Raw genomic sequence first — 22,284 nt, forward strand, 5'->3', positions numbered from 1 at the left:
GAGTGCGTTCTTGATCCACCTAATGATTCCATTTTGGGCAATTTTTCAAGGTTTGAGGAACGCTGGTCTCTGGAGCCAGGGATGACGCCATCAGCCAAGCATCCTTACACCCTTGCTAGCCTTCTTTGGTGAAAGAGCCAGGCTGGTACACTATAATACGGGAGTCCTAACTTAAATTATTCAATAAATAAAGCCAGGGAAATAAAGCAAAGGTCCCATCCTCTAGCCTGAACTAGGCTGGCCTTTCAGATGGTTTATGTGTCGGATTTCTGGGGTTACTTTTTTTTTCTGTCTAGGAGGAGGAAAAAGTCATCTTGACCAAGATGAAGAAGGGATGCAGGGGCACAGAGGGACGTGGTGGGCACAAAAACATTTTTTTGGGGGGGGACTTCCGGAAGGGGCGGCTGGCTGCACGGCTGTCTAGGCTACGTGACGTTTTCAGGGCATATTCCTTCTGACAGGCCTTATTCAGCGTCTGCTGGTGCAGCACACAACACGGAAGGTGACCCCCAGTTCTGCTGCTCCTTCTCTGTGCCGGATCAGCCCTGCAGGTCTCCCTAGTGGGCGCCTCACTGCTTTCAAAACACACAAGGCTGCCCCTGAATAATAATTCTTAGGAGCCATGGCAAGCTGAACCTGCGGGGTCCTCAGTTTTCAAAGACTGTGCCAACAACAAGAGGAAAAGGATCCCTCTGAAAAAGGAAAATAGACCCCCCCCCCCCAAAATCCTGTGCAGTGCCCAAAGTCACCAGTCAATCAAGCAAAGGTGGTCAGTTCCAGCCAAGACCAATTCTTAGCATTTCTCTCCCAGCACCCTCAATAAATGATTGCCCACTCTGGCCAGGGGCCTCCTTCCCCAAAAGGTCAAGGTCAGAAAAATAATATTAATTGAATAATAACTGATTAGCGTTAATTACCTGTCAAATAACACACTCATTTAAAAAATATTCTCCCATCAGTTAGTTGGTAGGCACCCAAACCCTTCCGTCTCAGACGTTCATCAAAGCCACCCACTAGAAGGAGCCCCCCAGAAGAAAAACAATGGGATGGAAATGGGGTTGGAAGCAGGGGGAGCTGCCCCCGGAACCGAAGGAAGAAGGGATGGGGCCGAGCTGAGATGCAGGCAGGAGGCAGGAGCTGAAAGAAAAGGGGAGCAGGAGAAGCTGCAGCCGTCACTTCTGCCTCCTGGGGAGGAGAACTCTAGAAAACGTCTGCCCATCAGGGGGTCTGAGCACATTTTCTGGAGCCCTCCTCGCCATGAGCGGCTTCTCCCTTTCAACAGTTGCTTCGTTTCGGCTGGGAAGAAACGCCTCCACTTTCGCACACGGGGCCCGGACAACAAAAGCAGCTGGCCCAGAACTGCAGTGTGAGGCAGTCAGGCACCAATGAGGAGTCAACCCCTTTCGCCCTCCGCCAGCTGAAGCTTTTCAGCTGTCTCCAAGCCAGAAGGCTAAAGGTGATTTTTATAAATATAAGATTTGGATCCAGAGAGCACCCTGGCTGTCTGGTCCTTCAGAGAGAGAGCAGCTCAACCTCAGACCTGCAGTCGTGATTAAGCCCCATTATGGCCACCCTCAGCAGTCCCCAAAGCACCAGGAGCTCAGCAGGAAGAAAACACTAGTGAGCTCTCCAAATCTCCGAGTCATTTCATTTCCCCCAATGTTTGGGTGTAGGAGACGTCAAAAAACAAAACGGAATCCCGTGGCACCCCAGAAACCAAATTCCAAAACGCAGAGCTGAAGTCCTGCAAAATTACGTTCTGAAATCAGCCTCCTAGTTAAAAACAGAGCTGTCCAAATGCAGCAGTCTTGAAACTCGTCCCAGGCACAGAATCGGCAAGGTGGCTGTGTTCAAAAGGATCAACAGCCGGTGAAACCTTTGTGAGAACTAGCAAGGGAGCACCGCTTCTCTCCATTCCTCTGCCTTAATCATTCAGGAAAGCAGGCTACAAATTCTCTGGAATAGACCCCAAATCCTGGGACCTTAGGGTTGAAGGGGCCACTGAGGCCACCAAGGGCCACCCTCTGCTCAGGGTGGGAGTCCAAATGAAAGCAACCAAAGACGCATCTGCTGCCGAGCCTGCGCGTGAACACACCAAATTGAGGGGAGCCCACTGCCTCTCTGTACATTGGTTTCCTTGCCAAACTTTTTTTTTTAAAATTGGGAGGTTTCTCCTAATATTCACCCAGAATCGGCTTTCCTGTAACTTAAGCCCCTTATGCTGTGCCCTGAACTCTGAAATGAGAGAGACCAAGCCTTGAAATTCATCTCTGTGATGTTCTTTCAGGCATTTGACAAGAGCTGTGATATCCCCTTTCAGGGCTTTTTTCCCAGGGCTAAACGTTTCCAGCTCCTCTTCTAGACCCCGATCGCCCATGTTGCCCTTCTCTGAATCTGGCCCAGTTGCTCTGAATCCATCTTAAAGCGGAGGCCCAGGACTGGACCCAGGACTCCGGCCTGATGAAAGCGGAGTAAAGTGGAATAATTGTTTCCCATACATTGGAAATTATATTTTTGCATGCTTTTTCTGCAGCTACACGATGTTGGTGGCTCACCTTCCTTCACATTCCACTACGATTCCCCCATAATTTTCACATGCCAGGCGTTCCCCGCCCTATGCCTGTGGCATCTGATTTTTGTTTCCTCAGTAAGTTAGTTTGTGGTTCTCTCTATTAACTGTCATTCTGCTACTTTCCACCCACGTCTTTCACCCATCGAGATAATTTTGAGTTTCGTTTCTGTCTTGTAGGGACTTAGCTATCCTGCCCAATTTGAGGATCCAAAACTGAGATAAAGGGAGCCCCGTAAGGCTGATTCTGAACAAATCCATGCTGATTACCGCTAATGACAGCACTGTTTCTGAACTGGCTACAGATCAGTCTCTTGAATGACCCACTCCAGAATCTTGCTGGGCATTAGGGACAGATCGGTCTGTATTTCCCAGATGTATTTATTTATTTAACACATTTATATGGCTCCCCATCTCATATATATGTCTCTGGGCGGTTAACAATGAAAACAAGATAAAAGCAGGATAAAATAGCCAACGTTCAAAAACAACATCAATAGCATAAAAATAGCTGCCAAGAACATTCATAACGTCCCATGAAATGGGCTGACCATACTGCCAGGGCCCCAGGCTAGATGGCAGGGCCAAGTTTTAAATTCTTGCAGGAGGCCACTAGGGTCCAGGCAAATCTGGTCGCCAGGGTGGGTGGGGGTGGGGGTGACGTTGCAGAGGATGGGCGCCACGGGGCCCTTTTCCTGGGTCCCAGCAGATGGCACTCTCATGGATGGGACCCAGAGCATGCCTCTTCTGCTGGATCTGACAGGATGGGTAGAAAGCCACTGGGGAGAGACATTTCCTCCAATCGTCTGGGACTTAAACTGGTTCTCCGGGATTTCTCAAAGACAAAATTTAAGGGCTTGGCCAATCCATCAACCGGGGATGCATTTAATTTAATCAGCTGAGGAAGCACAGATACAGTGAAGTTCTGATCCTCTGAACTCTCCCAGGGCTTCAATTTCTGACTTAGCTGTTGCTTGCAAAAGTAATGTGGGTTCTGGAGCCAAGTTAATGTTAATAGAAACAGACATGGTATAACATTTGTCAGGAGGAATGATTAATCTTTTTATTTATTTGGAAGACATAACCAAAAATTGATTTTTTTCATAACTGGAATAGAAAGAAAGAGAGATTAAAACCACAAAGTGAAGCTGACATCATCTTCTACTTACTTTTGAAGGCTTTGCCTGCATCTGAATTCCCACCATGTTTGTTTATTCATTATAAATAACTAAATAAATAACTAAATTTGCATGCTGTCAAATCATTCTGACTCCTGATGGCTTATAACAAAATAAATTACCTTAAAAACATCCAATGTAAGAAAAATAAAACAAAAATAATAAAACCTCCATCATAGGAGAAAGTGAAAAATTCTTAAACAATTAAATTTTTGTTCCACAACCTTCATACCCCAGACCTCAGAATAGCCAAAATAAAACTCCAAAACCAAAGGTATCGATAAAAAACAAGAAACAAAAAATAGCAAGGAAGAAAGAATGGTGGTGCAGTAACATGTGCTGTTGCCACCAACTTTTTTTGTTCTTTGACAGCTTCTCCATCTTTTTTAATAGTTTTGTGGCAGGCAGGAGCAATTCATCCCTCTCTGGTTTGAGATTAATTATGTTGCCTGAGATTTTAAAATGTAATTTGTAGAAGAAAGTCAGACTGAGAAATCTACCTGTCCTTATATATGAACAGCGAACCAGGTGGCTCTACTTTGCAAAAAGCTGAAATGTTCAACGTGACTGTTCAAACATATTGAAAAACAGCTTCCAAAATAATATATTTAAAATTCAAACTTTTCCTTACCCATGCTATTTTTGGCTTTTGAACTATATGTGCGCTTCAAAATTTCATGTACCTATATTTGGAAAAAAGAAAAGAAAAAGAAAACAGAATTCACTTACAGATGATTCTCGAAAATTAGCAGAAGCCAATCAATCAATGTACATTTAAAAGAAAAAAGAAAAAAACCCTACTATAACCCAAATTCTGACCACCCTTTGCCAGAAGGCTGTGGCTGGATTCATAGAGTTATTCATTTATTGCGTTTTCACAACAGTAATAATGGGTATAAAAATAAAGAAGAATATACAAGACAAAATTTGAAAACCTTTCAAGGGTAGGAGGACCTACTTGTTCTACTGTTTCTGCAAAATCTTTGCTGCAAAAGGTAGCACACTTTTATAGCTCTCCAAGGGGATGTCAGCCCATAAAGATGCATGACTTCCTGGTGTCTCAGAGAACAATATGGAAGGAGACATTATTTTCAGCATACAATGAAGCTGAAGAGATGTTCCGTCCTGACGTTTTGCTTTGGAGCAATATAGCCCCGCAGAAGGGCCCAGGGCGGAAAGTCTTAAACCCTTCGCTGGCTCCTTCCTTTGCCGCCAGAGAAGACAGCTCTGAAGATTGGAAGCCTTGTCAACTTTGTGTTCATTTTCCATGATTTCATTATGGATTCTGTAAGCATTGCACACATCTTTGTGTCTCTACGGTGCCCTTTCTGGCCTAGTCTTCCTGGCCGATTGAAAATTCTATAGAAAACTCACATCCCAGGAAATATAGCCTCAAACCCGCGTCCCCCGTCTCTATGAAGGAGGACGTTGGTATAAATGCTGATGGACTATGGCCTCATTTGCGTATCTTAGCAAGTCTGCTACAAAGGCCAGATTCTCTCCATGCGCAGCTGTGCACACACACTTGATCAAGGCTAATAGAGGTGGGCACAAAATAGAACACATGTTTTGTTTCAGGTATGAAACAGTCCCATTTGAAACATGCTATTGAAGCATTTTGAGTTAAGTGTGTTCCACTGAACCAAGCGTGAAACTTGAGGGTGCCAGGAGGACAGGTTCTGAAGCGCTTTGAGTGTTCTGGCCACAGGGGGCAGGGGAACGTGGGCACAGCTGCTGCCCCTCCATCTCCTTGGACCAGCCCCTGAATGATCAAAATCAAGCAACAGACATGTCTTTTTTTTTTTTACTTTTGTAGCTTGCCACTTAAAAGCAACAACTACAGAAGTAACTTTCTGGGCACTTCTCCTCCCATTAATGCTTTCCTCCCACTTCTTCTGTCCATCTAAACCAAGAGCAGCAGGGAAACTCTTGGTCTCTGCCTTACGCCGGGCAAAGCCAGGGAAAGGTCCCAGGCCGCAGGACAACTGGCACCTGTGGTGGTTTGGATGGGCGGGACACACAAAACAGTGACACGCAAAACAGCCAGGTTTTGTTTCACTCTCAGGACGGTTCCTCTTGTTGCAAAGCTTGAAACAAATCTCTGGAAGTACACACAGCAGTTGGTCCATGCTCAGAACACTCAAAAAAGGCTGTTTCAAGGTTGAAGCATTTTGCACACCCATAACATTTAATAACCATACAATTCTCTACATATCAGCCAGAGAAACCACCCTCTGCTTACCTGTGTGGTCAGGCCTCCTGTCAGCCTTGCGAAATAGTCCAGACAAGAAGCACACTCAGAAGTTCTAGTTCTGTCATTATTGTAAGGCTACATTAACAGCACCTTGCAAGTCTGAAAGTGCATCTGTCCTCCCCCGCCCCTTGCCTTTATAGTCCAAGAAACTAGGGAGGGTCCCCTCGGAGACGTTTGCTGTGCCCCCGTTCCTTCTGTGGGCTCAGCTGTCTCCTATCTGACCATTCCCTTGTGGCTCTTTCCCCTCCCTCCCAAGGTCATTCCTGCCTACCATTACACCTCCAGAAGTGTAAAATAAAATCTAAAACAGCCCTGTCCTCTTTCGTAGAGTACATAATGGCAACCCTTTGGCTTTCTCCCTTGACCTGCGGAGTTCATAGGGTTGGGAGGGAGCTTGGAGGCTTCTGGGCCTGTTCTCTTGGAGCTCACCTGCCTGCATGAACAGGCGGCTATGCTCTGGGGCATTCTCTGGCCACCACCTGCTCCTCTGAGGCCCTCAATTTGGGGCCCCTTTCCAGAAAACTGTTTGTGGAGGAAGATGGCCCTCTCCCTGAGCTTCCCACTGGGCCATCCCTGGCCATCTCCAGTTGCCAGGTCCCCCTTCCTGCCCAGCTGTGCGATTTGGGGCGGCCTGCCTGTCAGCTGGCTACGCGCCAGGGGAGCCCCGATCGCTCCCTGCCCTGGGGCTCCTCAACTGGATTAACGCACCCCGAACAGCAGCGGGCCAAGTCTGCAGAGAGGATGTTTAGCATTTTTGCCCAGTTTCTCCAACTCTTAATCCTTTTCTGAGCTTTCCAGTAACTTGAAAGGAAAGGAACGGATTTTAGCTGAAATGCTGAGCCTCTACGCTTGAATCAGCACTTTGAAATAGTAGCCCTCTTTGTTTCTGTTATCTGCTAAAGTGCAAAAGGTGATGAAAAGCCATAATCCAACCGTAGCCGCCTTCTGGATCTACTTACAATTCGACTGCGGGTGCCATTGTCAAAAAATGTATCTTTATCTTGAATGTTGTACCTTGGAACGTGAAAAGAAAAAATCAGTCCCATGACATAAGTTGCCATGTAATGCCATACAGAACAGAATTAAGACTACTTTCATTTAGAAGCCGCAGGTTCTAATATTACAAATAAACCTGACTTACTTCAAGCACAAAAGGCAAAAGATTTTACAAGTAGAAGATTATGGTGCTATAAAACAACATTGCTAAATCACTTGTAGGATTTTTGTCTGACAAGCTTCAAGTAATAAAAGGTTCTCACTTCATTATTCCTTCTCTTCCCAAGGATTGTGAAGGTTGAAATGACTACAGTTACTCTACTTTACATGTTTGAACCCGTGGTTTTTAAAATCCCAAGAAATCAAATTTCTTCTGAATAGAATACAAGGTACATGTTCAGATGCAAGAAGTATTTTCATTAAGGAAAAAAATCAGGAGGAGACTGGTAGCATCTTTTGAGGGCAATGCATTTTGTCTGTTATAGCTTTTAGTAAGATATGTTAGTGTGCAAAGGTGCAATCGGATTCCTTCTGATTTTTGGCTGCCATAGACTAACATAGGTCTTCTCCCATTACATTTTCATAAAGTGATAACCCAAGAAATATCAAAAGTTCAGATATTCCCAGTACAAAATAGGAGTGATAAGGAAAAATCTCCCAAGCCCAGAGATAAACTTCGTCAGGTCTGTCTGCCCTTCCTCCTCCCATTAGAGCCCCGGTTAAGACGATCATCTGCCCCTGGTGTGCAGATGCAAAGGTTCGGGAGACAATGGCCAGGGGAGAACGGTTTTAGGAATTCTCTCCCAAGGAGACTCCCCAGGCACCAAACTTCTCTACAGCTACCTTTTAAGGGAAGGTTTAAGTTACTGGTGCTTATTTTTACTTTCTTATTGTTATTTTTTTACCTATGGTGGTATAGACATTGCCTGACTTCAAGGGCTGGATCCAAGGTTCCAGAAATAGCCCCATCTGACTCAGTTTGTTTGGGGATCATTCAGCCCAACTCTTCTGGTTCTGGAAGGGTGATTCAGGAAAAGAAAGTTCTCTTCTCTGAGCAAGGGCTTCTTGTATGGCATGGAAAAAGATGCTGATCCTGTTTCCTGTTCTTTAATTGATCAAGTGATCAGCATTTTGCCTCTGTGATACCCAAGCAACCCTCTATAAGTGGCTGGCTGGGGAGTTCTGGGAGTTGAAGTCTACCCATTTTAAAGTTGCCAAGGTTGAAAAACACTGCTCTATGCCGTGCTTGATTAGGACCTACCTCATTTCTGCAGAAGTAATTTGGATAAAATTCCTTATCAATCCCATCAGACACCCTGTCAATTACTCACAAATATACTTTTTCTCTGGAAAAGGGGTAGGATAAATTCTTCATTCTAGTGGCGTTTTGCTCTGGCACTTTAGGCTGCAATGGTTCTGTAAATTTCTGCCACACCGAAGACAGCTTCTTGACAATTCCTCCTTCTTCTTTGATTTCATAAGTCTAGAGAAATGAAAACAGCATACATGGTAGGTGTATAACTGCCAAAATGTTACTAAGTTCATTTGTTCAAAAGGCACAGAGGCAGTAGAAAGGTGTGTATATTAAACAGATGCATTCCTGCTCAGAAATCAGATGAATAAACTTGGCAATGCTGTAGATAAAACCTGGGGTAAAATAAGCAGGGAACGAATAAAAGCAGAAGCACGGTTGGTGTCTGCTGCTGCCCCCTCAACCATGGAGATGTGGGTAATGTCTTTCAAAATCAAGCTGAAGACCTTTCCAAGAAGCATGAAGGTGGGGGACTTTAATGACATCGATCGGTTGGGAAGTAGGCTGCCCTGAGCATGGCTGTCCCAGGAAACTCCCGGCTTGTCTGATCTACAACTTCCTCCTTCAAAGGATGGAGGTTGACACAAGAGGAACCGCTGTGTTTGACTTGATATGAAAAGGTAGGGAAGATTTAGACAATCAGGTTGTCCCAATGTAAGTATGGGACACCAACACTTTCTCTTAGGGACAGGGACATATAACATTGTGTGCTACCCCTTTCTACCCCATTGGGAAGGCAATTTCCACCTGTCTTTTCCTCCTACTCATCAAAAGTCACATTTTCCAAGAGAACTGCTGTCCACTTCCCCTGCTGCACGTTTCATTGCAGGCAAATCCTCCACTCCAGTTAGTTTTGGTGGTCTGTGGTAGGATCAGTCTCTCCCCTCCCTTCCGGTCACTGCCCTCCATGGCCAGTTTTTCCTGGGCTGCCTGTCCCCTTCTGAAGGGGTCTCGGCTGGCCCTTTCCCCTTTTTAAGCCGGAGGAAACCCTTTCCTCTTTTAAACCTCTTTAAAAAAAGAGCTTTGCCAGATTCCCCTCCAGCTGAAGCTACACCCCCTCTGGTTTTCTTTGCTGCTCCTTTTTACTGGTCAACCTGTGGACACACTAGAGGAAAAGGTGCCTGGCATGAGGGGTGATCAGTGGAGGGGGCTTCAGACAAAAGGTCTGTCCATGGAATGTGCTCAGAAATCTCTGTTTGTTGTTCTGCTCTCATCTTTTTCTCTTGTGGTTGATTAATTAAAAAAAAGGTTCTCAAAGACCTGTGCCCAGTTTTGCTCCTTCGTGAAACAGCATGCGAAATGGATGAAGGGTCCTATGGGAACACAGGCTTCAGAAACGAGGAAGATTTACACTCTTGCCTGAGAACTGCGTTTGCAAAAGCTTCCAGCGGAGCAGGATATGCAAGGGGAAATTCCAAAAGACAAATGTCATGACTCTATTAATCAGCTAATCTTCTAAGTAGGTTAGATATTTCTTATACAGAAAATTTATTTCTCTACAGAAATAAATACACTTATTTCTGTTACAGAACTTTACAACAAGAATTATTTTTATACTTACTGCCAGATCAAAGGACTATCACTTTGCATTAATAAATATGGACGGTCCAACCACAGACTCCCCAGATACAACCCAAAGGTATATTCAACATCTGTTCAACATGCAGGTCAGTTGTTATATATATGGTTTCCCACCTATGTTATCTCATTTAGATCATTTTCAATTTGATATTCCTTAGCATCTAAAATTGAAAGCTGCGGCACTGACACATTTTCCTGGAAAAGTCGGTCAGTCGATCTTTGCTTTTGTCAATGACCAGCAGATATTGGAAATTACTTCTATACTTTTTAGAAATTTGCCTTTGAATGTTGAGTAATCAACAGCTCATTAGGCCGATAGATCAGGAGATGCCTTTGTCTTATTTTAATAGTCTATAAAGCTATTTGCAACATCTGGCTGACCTTGGTTGATCTTGCTTCTTTTTGGGCATCTAGCTTAGCTTTGGTTACAAGTTCCAGAATTTACCTCCATCTTGGACTCACTGTGAGAGTGGTCCCTTGAGCCAGCTGACATTTTCTTAAACCTTAATAAGGTTTAAGAAATAAACATGACAAAAGAAGTCCTTAAGATGGATGTACGCTAAGACAATGAATTGAGAAGTTTATGCTAAGAGGGTCTAATTTAAAGCCACAGCAGGACTGCAGTAAGAATTCTTCTAGGCACATTTATCTTTGTGGGCCCTTGGAGGGGTAATAAGCTGGAGGTCTAGGATTATACAGCAGATGTGTTCTCTAGAACTATATTCTTCAATAAGACATTTGTTCAACAGCACATGGTAATATTTTTAATTCAGGCACCCACTCTGATTATTCTGCTACCATTCATATTTTTATTTTTTAACTTAAAACGTTTTTGTAAGCCACTAAAGTTTTGTAGGAACCGGGCTTCTAGTGCCTGATGGCTCAGAGGGACAGGTCCACAGCCCTTAAAACCTTGGGTAAAGTTCTAAGAGCCCCCAAGAAGTTACTGATGAATTGGAAAGTTTAATAGGGCAGAAGCGGAATATCATTTATTTATTTATGTATTTATTTAACATATAGCTTTGCCACTACAATAAAATGACCCTCAGTGGCTCATTTACACCAGTGTTTCTCAACGTTGGCCATTTTAAGTTGTGTGGACTTCAATTTCCAGAAGTCTCCAGCCAACAACAACAACACAAGAATACAAAGAAAATTAAAAGATGTAAGCATCAAATCAAATCAAATCAGGGAAAGGCTCTTTAAACAGCTTTGCTGTTTTCAAAAAACCAGCAAACAGGGAGTCAGCTTGGACTCCTCAGGGTGGTTCTTCTACAATGTTGGTGCTGCAACAGAAAAGTAGCACCTCCTTGCCTTACACCCCCCCCCCAAAAAAAACCTCCCAAAAGTGTGGGATTTGCAGCAATTTCTCCCTGCTAGATCTCAGTGGTCAGGCCTAAACTGGATAGAGAAGATGGTTCTGAAGGTAACTGGGCCCCAAGCCTTGAAAAGCCTTATAGGTCAAAACCAGCCATTAAATATATTGGGTTGTCTTTTGTACTATATCCCATTCATTCATTTAACTTTAAATCACAGGATCCATTGAAAAAGATTAGTGGATTATTTTTCCAAAAACCTTGGCCAGTAACTGGAAATTGCCATCCAAGATGATGTACACCCCTTGCATCCTGCTAATCGAACCATAGTGCTATTTTATTGTCAGGGTCAGTGGTAAGTGCCTACTCTCCATGTAACAAAAGGAAAAGTCTTATGGGCACAGTGGTTACTCTGTTACTCTCCTGTACAGCACACAACGATGCCATGTGTAAGAGGCTGGCCTGATTCTAAGACCATCCCTGTGACATAGTCCATGTTGCTCATGCTCACAGATATGTGGAAGAAGCCACAAGGATGCTGGTGACCTTGTGTGCATGATGACATCATGACTTCTGCCTTGCCCCTCCTGTCAACACCCATCTCTATGTTCTTTGCTATGGATAGTCTATGGTTTACTGTTTAAAGTCAACAACTCAACAAAGAGTTGAGTTCAAAAAAACAACATGTTACCTTGTAAGCTTATCTCTCAACAGCCTTCACTCCACCACCAAATAGGCTTTCTCCTGTCAGCCATCTTCCTGACTTTTAGAAGGCCAGGGAATATGGAGAAGGATCTCCCATGAACATTGCTAAGCTGGAGGGAACGCTCCTTGCCAGCTGAAGTCAAAACCCCTGTAGTTCTTCAGAGTGGAGCACCAGAACTCTGAACTGCTTAGAATGGACCATCAGCCACAGAAGTTTCATCAGCCAAAGAATCCGCTTGACTGACTGCAGTCTAGTCTTGGTCGGTTTTTCAAGACAATCCCACAAACACTCAAGCCAAATTTTCCTTCTGCACACTAAATGAAATTAAACACCAACTAACATTCCAGCTTAAGCCAGTAAAATATACTTTTAGTCATTATGACTTAGCTCCACTTGGTTGGATTCAGCCTTAAATAGCACAGGCTGGACTTCAAAATATCACTCTCCTAATTTACCTCTACCCCATTTACAGAACTGACTGATCCCATTTTACTTAAAAGTGTGCCAGGAGTGAGTAAAACAGCTCTTCTGCCCTCCTGACGGGAACAAGGTGTTTTTGTGCCAGAGCCGGGGTCAGATGGAAGTAATCTGAGGGACAAACTAGCATTATGCTACATAACCAGCCACTAAAATGTGCCCCAAATGAATTTCCTAATAAAATTGGAATGGCTTGAGAGTAAAGCCATTAAAGCACAACTTAGGTGAATACAAAGGAAAGCTGTTGGAATCTACCCAAAACATCTCCTTTCCCAACTATTTTCCTCCAAAAGTGTGGTTAGATGACACGTCTTTTCTTTCCACTGCCCGAGGGTGTCTGCAAGTTATGCTCAAAAAAGTCAAGATGGAAGCCACAAAGGTATGATCAAAGTTGCACCTGCTTTTTATGTGCGAGTGGAGTTTTGATCACACTGTGATGGCCGCCAGCTTGACTTTTGTGACCACACCCTGTAGACACCCCCGCCATTGGCACCCCCCTTTTTTAACATTCAACAACGATAAAAATGGAACTGAATCATACTTACTCTTTTAGTGGGCATTTTGATTTTCAGAATCTCTGCTTCTCGGCTCAGTACATTCCATGGTGCATGTATTCGGACGAAAATTAATCCTTGACTCTTGTTCTAAAAGATTAAAGACATATATATTTTAATGAAAGCGATCGAAGAAGAAAGCTCTACATAAAATGTTCTATGCTTCTGAGAGGTATGCAGAAATCACTTTAACTGCTTTAGGGAACAGATTTGAAATGATGGAATAGCCAGTTTTTTTCCAGGGTGTTCTGGTTCCATCATTGCCAAGGTTTGTAAGGAGTGACTCCTCAAAATCAGATAAAGAGAGGGCCCATAATTATCTCTACCTACCTCAGACTGAGATCTTTATCTGGATCCAGCCCTGTCATTTAACTGAACATTGTAACAGAGAGAGTTAGAGAGCTTAGTTAAGAGGTGAGTAAAAAGTATTTGACAGAGAAAAACACAGAGACGTAAGAGATTTGCAACCTGGACACCAGGTTTCCTGCCAGTCACTTGAAGGTCTGGGAGAAATGGGACATTTTCCATATCCAACTGAGAGAGAAACTCCACCATAACCTTGATCAATATACAATGAAAAAAAACACCACCAACACCACCCCCAAATCCTGAAAAACAATTTTTGGGCAGAATGGGGGAAATTAGAAGACACATTTCAGCACCGTCCCAGGCTTAACACCTTGCAGATCCATCTTGTGTTCAATTTCCATTCATCCAGAATGATTTACTTGGAGAAGTCATACTTCTGCAAGCTTAGTTCCCTCTCAAATGATATTGAACATACGTCTTGTTGAAATAATGCATAAATAGGGGGATTGGCTTATGTACTTCATGATAAACTGAACATTAAAAATGATCATAAATCAGAAATATTGTCCAATGCCTCCTATACTTCCTCTATTCTTGAAAAAATGGTCGCCAATTACTTTGGATTTTTTTATTTTGTATTTATTATTGTAATATTGTAATTTTAATTGTTTTTAATTGTTTTGTAAACCACCCAGAGTCGTTTAACAAGATGGGCAGTGACAAATTCAATAAATAAATAAAAATAAATAAAATGTCAACCCTAATAATTAGAGTTCGGTCTTATTCTTTTTCACTCTGAGAAAAGGAGCCATATACTCTTCAACTACCAGATAATATACCAACTTCTACACAGGGCTTTACTCTAGAAGAATACGGGGAGACTTCAAGGTAGTGCAAAAGACCATTTCGAACCAAAATACCCACAGTCCCTTCTCTGAAGCTACTATTTACATTGGGAAGAAATCAGCCAGTGGGGCTCACCTATTTTCATTCCTCCTTATGGTTATCCACCAAACTAATGACAACAGGTAGAACCTTAGATGTGGCAATGAAGATATTGAAGTGATGGAAAGCTTCTGCCTTTTGGGATCAACCATCAACAGTAAAGGAACCAGCAGTCAAGAAATACGCCTCAGACTAGCACTTGGTAGAGCAGCCATGAAGGCCTTGGAAAAGATATTCAAATGCTGTGATGTGTCTGTATCTACAAAGGTCAGAATTGTGCAAGTCATGGTATTATTCTCTTTGATACCCTGTGGAACTGAAAGTTGAACTTTGAAGAATCAAGACAGAAAGAATATTGACACTTTTGAACTTTGGCATTGGAGAAGACTCCTGAGAATATCATGGATAGCCAAGAAAACAAATGGATACTAGAATAAATCAACCCAGAGTCCTCATTCGACGCACAAACAATCAGGCTCAGATTATCCTAGTTCGGACGCATTATGCAAAGACCTAACTTTCTAGAGACTCTGATGCTGGGAGAGATAGAAGGAAAGAGAAGAAGAGGACGACCAACAGCAATTGGGATGGACTCAATTACGATGGTGATGAGTGAACTGTTGGGAGACTTGAAAGAACAGGTTAGGCACAGATTGACATGGAGAAAATCTATGTGGTTGCTAATAGTCAATAACAACTTGATGGCATATAATCAATCAATCAATCAATCTAACCAACCACCAACCAACCAACCATGGTTACAGTAGAGCTTCCAGATCATTTGCATTTTTACCTATCAAACTAGGGAATCAGCATATCAGTTTCTTCCTCCGCTGCTAAAACCACACTCATCTTCTTCTGATCCACCTTCCCTCAGCATACAGTTGACTAAAGAGGAGGAGGTTTACATCCTTGTCTCACTTTGCAAAACTGCAGCAAGTTTGTTTTGTCATGTTCCGTCCAGACTATGATTTCCTAAACTATGCACACATTTTGCATGAGGACAAGGAGAGGTTCTGGGAGTCCCATTTTCTTAAGGCTATTCCACAGACTGACATGGTTCATATAGCTGAAGGTCTCGCCATAATCAATGAAGCCCATATTGAGTTTTTGTTGTTGTTGTTAGTCTTTGGCTGTCTCAATTATCTATCATCCAGCATGACTGTAATCATTTCTCTTGTTCTTCGGCCTTTCCTAAAACCAGCTAACATCTGGCACCTCTTCTTCCATGTAGGGCTCTAATCTGCATTGGATGATTCTAAGCATTATTTTGCTCACACGTGTAATTAAGGATATTGTGTGAACAGAACACATCTTTATTCAGTGAATAAAGTGTGACAGTTGGCACACTCTATTAAGTCTCCCTTCTTTGATATTGGCGTGTAGACTGCCTACTTCCAATCTAGCTGCCACTGTGTTATTCTTCAGATTTTTCTAGCATAAAACCTTGACTGATTCTTTTATTGTTCCTTGCCATATTTCTGAAGATCAATGTTTCTCAACCTTGGGAACTTTAAGATGTGTGGACTTCAGTTTCCAGAATTCCCCAGCCAGTTGGCTGGGGGATTCTGGAAACTGAAGTCCACACATCTTAAAGTTCCCAAGGTTGAGAAACACTGTTGTAGATATTTCATCAAGTCTTGCAGCCTTGAAACTTGGCAATGACTGGAGGTCTAATCTAACTTCATCTGCTAATTCTAGAGGTTCTTCTAAATACAGAATATCTTCTAAGGTATCTTGGATGTTGTGGAGGAGTACAGAGATAATTTTGGGGAAAACTACTGCCAATTTATTCTATAATCTCTGTGTTTCAGTTGTGAAGTCTGATATTTTAGAATTTTCCTAGTCCCTTTTGAGCTATTCTGCTGTCATCGTTAGTAGTAGTGTTTCTGTTTAGCTTAAAAGGTAGATGAAAGTCTTAACCACAAGGTTATTTTATTAGTCAGCTTAATGTGTGTGTGTGAATCCAGAAAGCCCTGCCCGCAGGGAGGAAAAAGAGAGGTGCTTGGAAAAGGATGGTGGAAGCGCTCAGAGTACCGGGCTCAGAATGAAACCAGAATAAGCACAACAGAATGGGAGCAGCATTACGGCAAATGTGGACAGGATTGGGGTTTCCCTGCTAATCATCTCTTCGTCCTCAGTTCACACAGTCACCCTGATCTCCAGGTCGGTCCTCTGATTTCTGTGTCAGAGCAGAGGCCTAGCATTAGGTGCAGACCGTCTACAGCTCTGAAAATCTTCTCTCAAGTCTTCTCAGAGGGAAGCGGGAAGTCTGGCTTTCCAGGAGGAAGCCCAGACAGTCCCCGTCAGACAAGCACGGCTCAATTCTTTGGGCCGGGTCCCACTTCCTAAAAACTTGCTGTGGCCGAACCCTCACTCCGTCCAATACTCAGAATTTCCGACTTTACCTCAGGATCCCTGAGCAGAGGGGCATTAGCCCAGCATGGTTTGAAAATGATTCCTTGAACACAGACGACTCCGAGATTCCTTGGCCCTGAGAGTGTCAGGTTTATCTGATTAGCAAGGTTGCAGCCAGAGACGCAAGAATAATAAGATGTGATTATTCTTGCAATTGCTATAAATGCCCTTCTCAGTGCAAAATTCCACTACTGCTGTATACATAGGATCATAGGGTTGGAAGGGATCTCAGAAGTCATCCAGCCCAGCCCCCTGCCCCCTGCAGGATTCACCACACCATCCTCAAGAAGCGGATTGGAAAACCACCAGGGTAGGGGAAGAAGCCCCTCCGGGCAGTCACCCGTTCCACTGACTGGCAGCTCTTCCTGTCCAGAAGTTCTTCCTCAGGTCTCATCTGTATCTACAGCCTCGAAGTTTCATCCCACGAGTTCTAGCCTTCCCCTCTGGAGCAAGTGAGAAGAAGTCCCAACCAATCTTCTACAACACGACGGCCTTTCAGATACTTGAAGATGCCTCTGCTCTCATATCCCCTCTCAACTTTCTCTTCTGCAAGCCGAATAGACCCAGGTCTTTGCACCATTCCTTGTGGGACTTGGGTTCCAGCCCTTTCACCCTCTTGGTAGCCCTTCTCTGGACTTGCTCCAGTTTATCAATGTCTTTTTTAAACTGGAGTGTGCAGAACTGAATGCAATACTCCAAGTGAGGCCTGACCAAGGCAGAGTAGAGTGGGATGATTATTCCTGAGATCTGGAATCGATACTCCTCTTGATGGTCTTCAAGATGCTGTCGGCCCTCACTCCCTCCCTTCACAGGACCCTCTGATCCTTCTATTTCAACACTTTTCGCTAAGCCTTGTCTTGAACCCCTTTCTCTGTAGCTCCTGAGTGCTCCTGGGTCCCCGGTTGTCAAGAACCAGCCTCCTTCAGTCCTCACCAGGCACGTGGAGCTGCGCCGCCTTCATCCGCAGATGGGTGGGTGATTTATATCCCTTAGGTGTGGGTTTTGAGGGGAAACAGTCCACTTTCTGTAACTGAACATTCGTTCCTTTCTCTCAGGCCAAATATTTCTGTTGAATGAGGTCTATTCCTTCCTACAATGAAGAAACCTAATACCCCTAAAGAAATTTAGTAGTTTATTTAATACTTTTGTTTGGAATGTGTTTATTTGTATGTGGCTATTTTTTTTCCACCACCACCACCACCACCACTTGAATACTTAGTTTCTTGTGTGCGTTTATGTCTGTGAGTAGGCAATAAACTTAATCCTTAAATGAAGAAACGATTCCAAGTGAGAGTTACGAAATAAATTTGCCAAAACTATGTGCTATTGCCAGTGTCACAGGAACCCTTAGCAAAGGCGTATCCGAATGTGTGCTAAGTTTAGTAGTGTGTCTGGGGACCAGATGTGGTAACAAGTTGATCAGGACTTTTCTGAAAAGGGAAAGACAAAGGGAGACTTGGTGGCTTGGCAGGGCTGCCCGCTGAAACGCGGATGACGAACAGAAGGCGCGCGAAGCCAGCTTCCTCTTCACACCCCGCAAAGTGGCAAAGCCCCAGGCGTCTGTTGAAGGCCTGGAGAAGGTGAAGGCCACCTTTTCTCCTAACACAGAAGCTCTCCCCCTTTTGTTCTCTGTTTGGAACACAAATGGCTCCCAACACTTTTGTGGAGGTGGTTCTACCCACAAGGACAGGACACAGCATGTTTCACGGGCCTTGTTCCTTGGTGGGATGCTAAGGCCACAAGCTGTATTCCCAGCAGAGGACGAAGGAGCAAATTTCCCAAACCGCGGTAAAAGAGGCTTCTTCATTTAATACAGAGGCTAAAACTTCTAACATGCTGCTGAAGATATCCTTAGCATCATTTTGGGAAACTTACAGGACTAGGTATAATTAGTTCTGTGCCGACAGAAACCTTTTGCTTCTACTTTACCAGCCACCACTGATGGTGTGCAGCATCTCAAAAATGCGACTGGAGATTCAAGAAGATGTAGGAGGCGGGGACCAAAATGAGGTAAAATTACCTTTGTATAAAGGTTAGGATCAAAAATGGTGATTTGGAAAAAAATGAGAGAGGAGGGTGTGATAAAGGCATAGGAAATGGGTAGAGACAGGGTTTCTCCCCTTCTCTTGGGATACAAGAGGCCTGGTTTTCTACCCAAGTTGGATGGTGGGAGACTCCAGGCAGCCGAAAGGCAACCCTGCTGCGCATACTGTATGGCTACACTGGACCAGGCCACGATGCGTTAGAGTAAGGCAGGAAAATAAAAAGGGACAGTAGCTTTCACCTAGGCCAGCTTCTCCTTAAATGGACAACGCCCTTCATCATTTCAAAGGTTGCCTCGCCCTTCTGTGCACAGCTGGAGACAGATGTGAACACTTACCGTAAGAAACAGACCCAGCAGAGAGGGATTCAGAGCCCATCCTCCAATAAAAGTGGTTCTTCTTGGCTTAGGGAGTCAGATGACCTTCCCTTCAAGGCCACTCGCTGGCTCTCCGTGAATACCACAGGGCGTGCCAAGCCCTCCGGCTCCCTGTACCAGGCCAGCTGGGCAGAGGAAGGTTGCTCGGTGGCCCCAAAGGGAATCCAAGGCCCAGCCTCGGGCCCCCAGGCCCCCGGCCAGCCGTACCTGCCTCCTGTCCCATCCCCACGTAAAGAGATTGGGTGGGTGGGCTGCGGTGGAAAGAAGAGAGATTCATCCACAGAAGGATGGAAGGTCCATCTCTTTTGCGAATCTATGTGATTGTAGGTGTTTTACAAGAGATAGAAGGGGAAAGTGAATTTATTGGACTGATTTTAAACGTCTTTTAATTTTATGCTAAAACCAGGAATTGACATAATGTATTTAAATTTAATTTTAGGTATTCATTTTAAAAGGTGAGAGCGTGAACTGTCATAGGATATTTCTGGAAAAAAAACAAAAAACCAGAATATCGAGACCTAGTTTACTTTTCTGCATCTATTAGGTATGGATGGGGTTCACTATGTCCTTCACTCTTGAGGTTTGTCCTCCTCACTTTCCACCTGTTTGCACCTGAAAGAAGGTGGGATCGTGCGCTCCCAGGCCTTCCTTGCACCGGCAGGGTTTCATTTATGAATCTCCTTTAGTTTGTTAGAACTATCGTTTTGTAGGAATGGTGGGGCTGGCAGGTGCCCTCTTGTGCCTCTGTGCTATATAAATACGAAGAACCTGAGAAAATGTGGGAAGTTGTTGTCTTTCAGAAGACAAGGGAGAGAAACATTTTAATTATGGCACTATCTGTGTTGACTCAGAACCATCAGCGGACAGGTTTTGCCAGAGTTATATGAGACCTTTTTTTTTTCTTTTTTAATAAACTTTAAAAATTCAGACCTAAGCTCCACACAGCTTGTAGTTTAAACTACCAATTTAGCAAAGTAAACAGCAGAGAGAAGAGAAATAAGTGGACAAAGATAAGCGAAAGGGGATGGGAGCTGCATCAGTAATACGCTCAATGAAAAAAATGCCATTTTTTGAAACAGCTTCTAAAAACTGTTTCAGTGGGAAAGTCTGGAAGAGAGAACGGAGTGGATTTCGGTTTCTGTTTATAAAGCTGAACCATTCCGTGTTACATCTCTCTGAATATTTTCCAGTGCAGCCTTTGCGCAACAAAACTGTTTATTCCAAGCTATTGTTTGTGCCATTATTGTTCCTGTAAGAGCATCATTATAGTAAAGATGCCATTCTGGGAATAGAACGGCTGCTGGAAGAATAAGGAACAAGGCATAAAATACAAAAGCAGGGGTTGCTTCATGATTTCTTTAAAAAAGGAAAGTATTGTCTTGCAATATAGTCCTCTTCCCCCGCAACAGCAACCCACAAACTTGCAGTTTGACTCCTCAAATGCTTGAATTACATGGGAAATGGGGAGGGTGGGGAAGCTTTAATGAAATCCATAAACCCAACCTTCTGACAGAATCTGATTTTTGCTGTACCAGCCAACCTTCTTTCTAACCAAAGAGCAGCTAAGAGGGACACATAACACTACTGATCCAGTGACTGTGGACTGAAGTTGGTGGCACCTACTGAGGAGCCACTCAGACCCTCTGCAGATGCTGAGAGGGACAGTCCATCGTCCACCCTGGTGACCGGAGAGAGGCGTCTCAAGGCGACGGGGTCTCCACTCACACCGGGGAAGCCAAAGTAAGGTTTCCTGTCACCATCTCTGCCCTCCCACATTCGTTGCTCCTTTTGGGGTCTGCTATGGCTCTGAATAAAAAAAAAAAAAAAATCTGTACTAGACCCTTCCAACCTGTTTTGGAAAAATGCAGACCAGGGAAATCACCCAGGGAGTTTTGCAGTCCGGATCAGTGTTTGTCCCTGCTCCTTACGAGCACCTCTTTCTTAAGTATTACACTGATACACACTGGCTGGATTCAGGTGGCTGCCCCAAGGTAGACACGCATTCAGCTGTTCTAGTCAGCCGGCAGTGCTTTTCGGGAGCAGCCTCTTTGACTGGAGTTTACTAGGCAGAATTCTAGTTGGACCCTAGATGGCAGCAAACAGTTAGAGGTTTCTCTTTCCTGCCCCCTGTGGGATGGACAGAGTTTTGCAGCCTAAATCTGTTACCTGCATTTTTGACGGCACTGCGAAGGCAAGTATTTCCTGACCCCTTTTCAACAGTTTGAAAAAAAAATGTGGAAAGAAAAATAAAACCTGTGGTGGCAGAGAGAGTTTTGGAGACCTGCTCGCATTCTTTCTTCCTTTGTTCAAGCCCCTTGTTCCCATGGAATGAAAGAGCCCATGGCATCAAATGGAAAGACAATACAGACAGGCCCTGTTTTTGCCCAACCACGCTAGAACTTCTTCTCTCTGCTGGGAGAGTGGACCTGCTTAATCTCTGCAGGACAGAGCTGACTAAGGGGGTATAATGAAGCTTAAGAGAAGGAAGCAAAACTCTGGGACTTCTTGGGGTTAAAACTAATCCTCTTTGACCAGAGTGCTGGCATGGCATTCACTCAGCCCGCAAACTCTGCTCATGACCCAATTAAGCTAAAGAATTAATGGATGTGATATCAGGAGTGCTTCCTCTGTCCTAATGATCTCTTAAGATCCCTGTCAGGATAGTTTGGATTTGCAGGGAGGGTTCATTGCTGGTGAAATGTGGCATCAGGTCTGACTTACAGTTTTCCCAGTCTTCCAGGGGGTTCAGTCTGCTTCCTTCCCAAATGCAAGGCTGCTTAAATCAGCAATTGCTTGACACCAGCCTGTTTGTTGATGGGTGAGATCCACTCGTTGCATCGAGCTCCAGGGCGTTAGGCTCTGCCCTGGGCTACCAGCAGGCTTCCGAATACAACTCAAAGTGCTGGTTTTGCCCTTTTGATCCCTACATGGCTTGGCATCGCTGTAGCTGCAAGACCACTTACTCCAGGTAGGTCCTATCCATCCAGAGCATGCACATCAGGTTGGAATGCTCGAGGTTCCTCCATCTTGCAGCATCTGGAGGAGACCAAGAATGTCTGGTTTCCACCCTGTGGGGTAGCCTCCCATCAGGAATCCAGACTGCTCCACTGATCCTGAATTTTAGAATACCCTTAAAAACTGGAGTTTTCAGAAGAGCATTTATTTAATATGCATCATTGGGACCCCTATTCTTTCCAGTTACAATAATTTATGAAAGGTTGCCATGAATCCATATAGGGTATGATGAAAT

The 22,284-nt window shown here is 44.0% G+C and overlaps 1 protein-coding gene across 1 annotated transcript in view; it reads right to left on the bottom strand.

Moving 5' to 3' along the window:
• The window catches only part of ANO2 (anoctamin 2), a 123,940-nt gene that overhangs the window by 84,611 nt on the left and 17,045 nt on the right, over positions 1-22,284 (bottom strand). The window contains exons 5-8 of the mRNA XM_088142953.1: positions 12,935-13,033; positions 8,329-8,480; positions 6,961-7,015; positions 4,379-4,430 (exon numbers count right to left, since the gene is read on the bottom strand). Coding sequence (XP_087999079.1) covers positions 4,379-4,430; positions 6,961-7,015; positions 8,329-8,480; positions 12,935-13,033 — 358 coding nt within the window. The remainder of the gene's footprint in view (positions 1-4,378; positions 4,431-6,960; positions 7,016-8,328; positions 8,481-12,934; positions 13,034-22,284) is intronic.

The sequence above is a fragment of the Python bivittatus genome, unplaced genomic scaffold (genome assembly GCF_059951505.1).
Source record: "Python bivittatus isolate LINGU-HERP-01145 unplaced genomic scaffold, Pbiv_v1 ctg000010_np1212, whole genome shotgun sequence".
NCBI lineage: Eukaryota > Metazoa > Chordata > Lepidosauria > Squamata > Pythonidae > Python > Python bivittatus.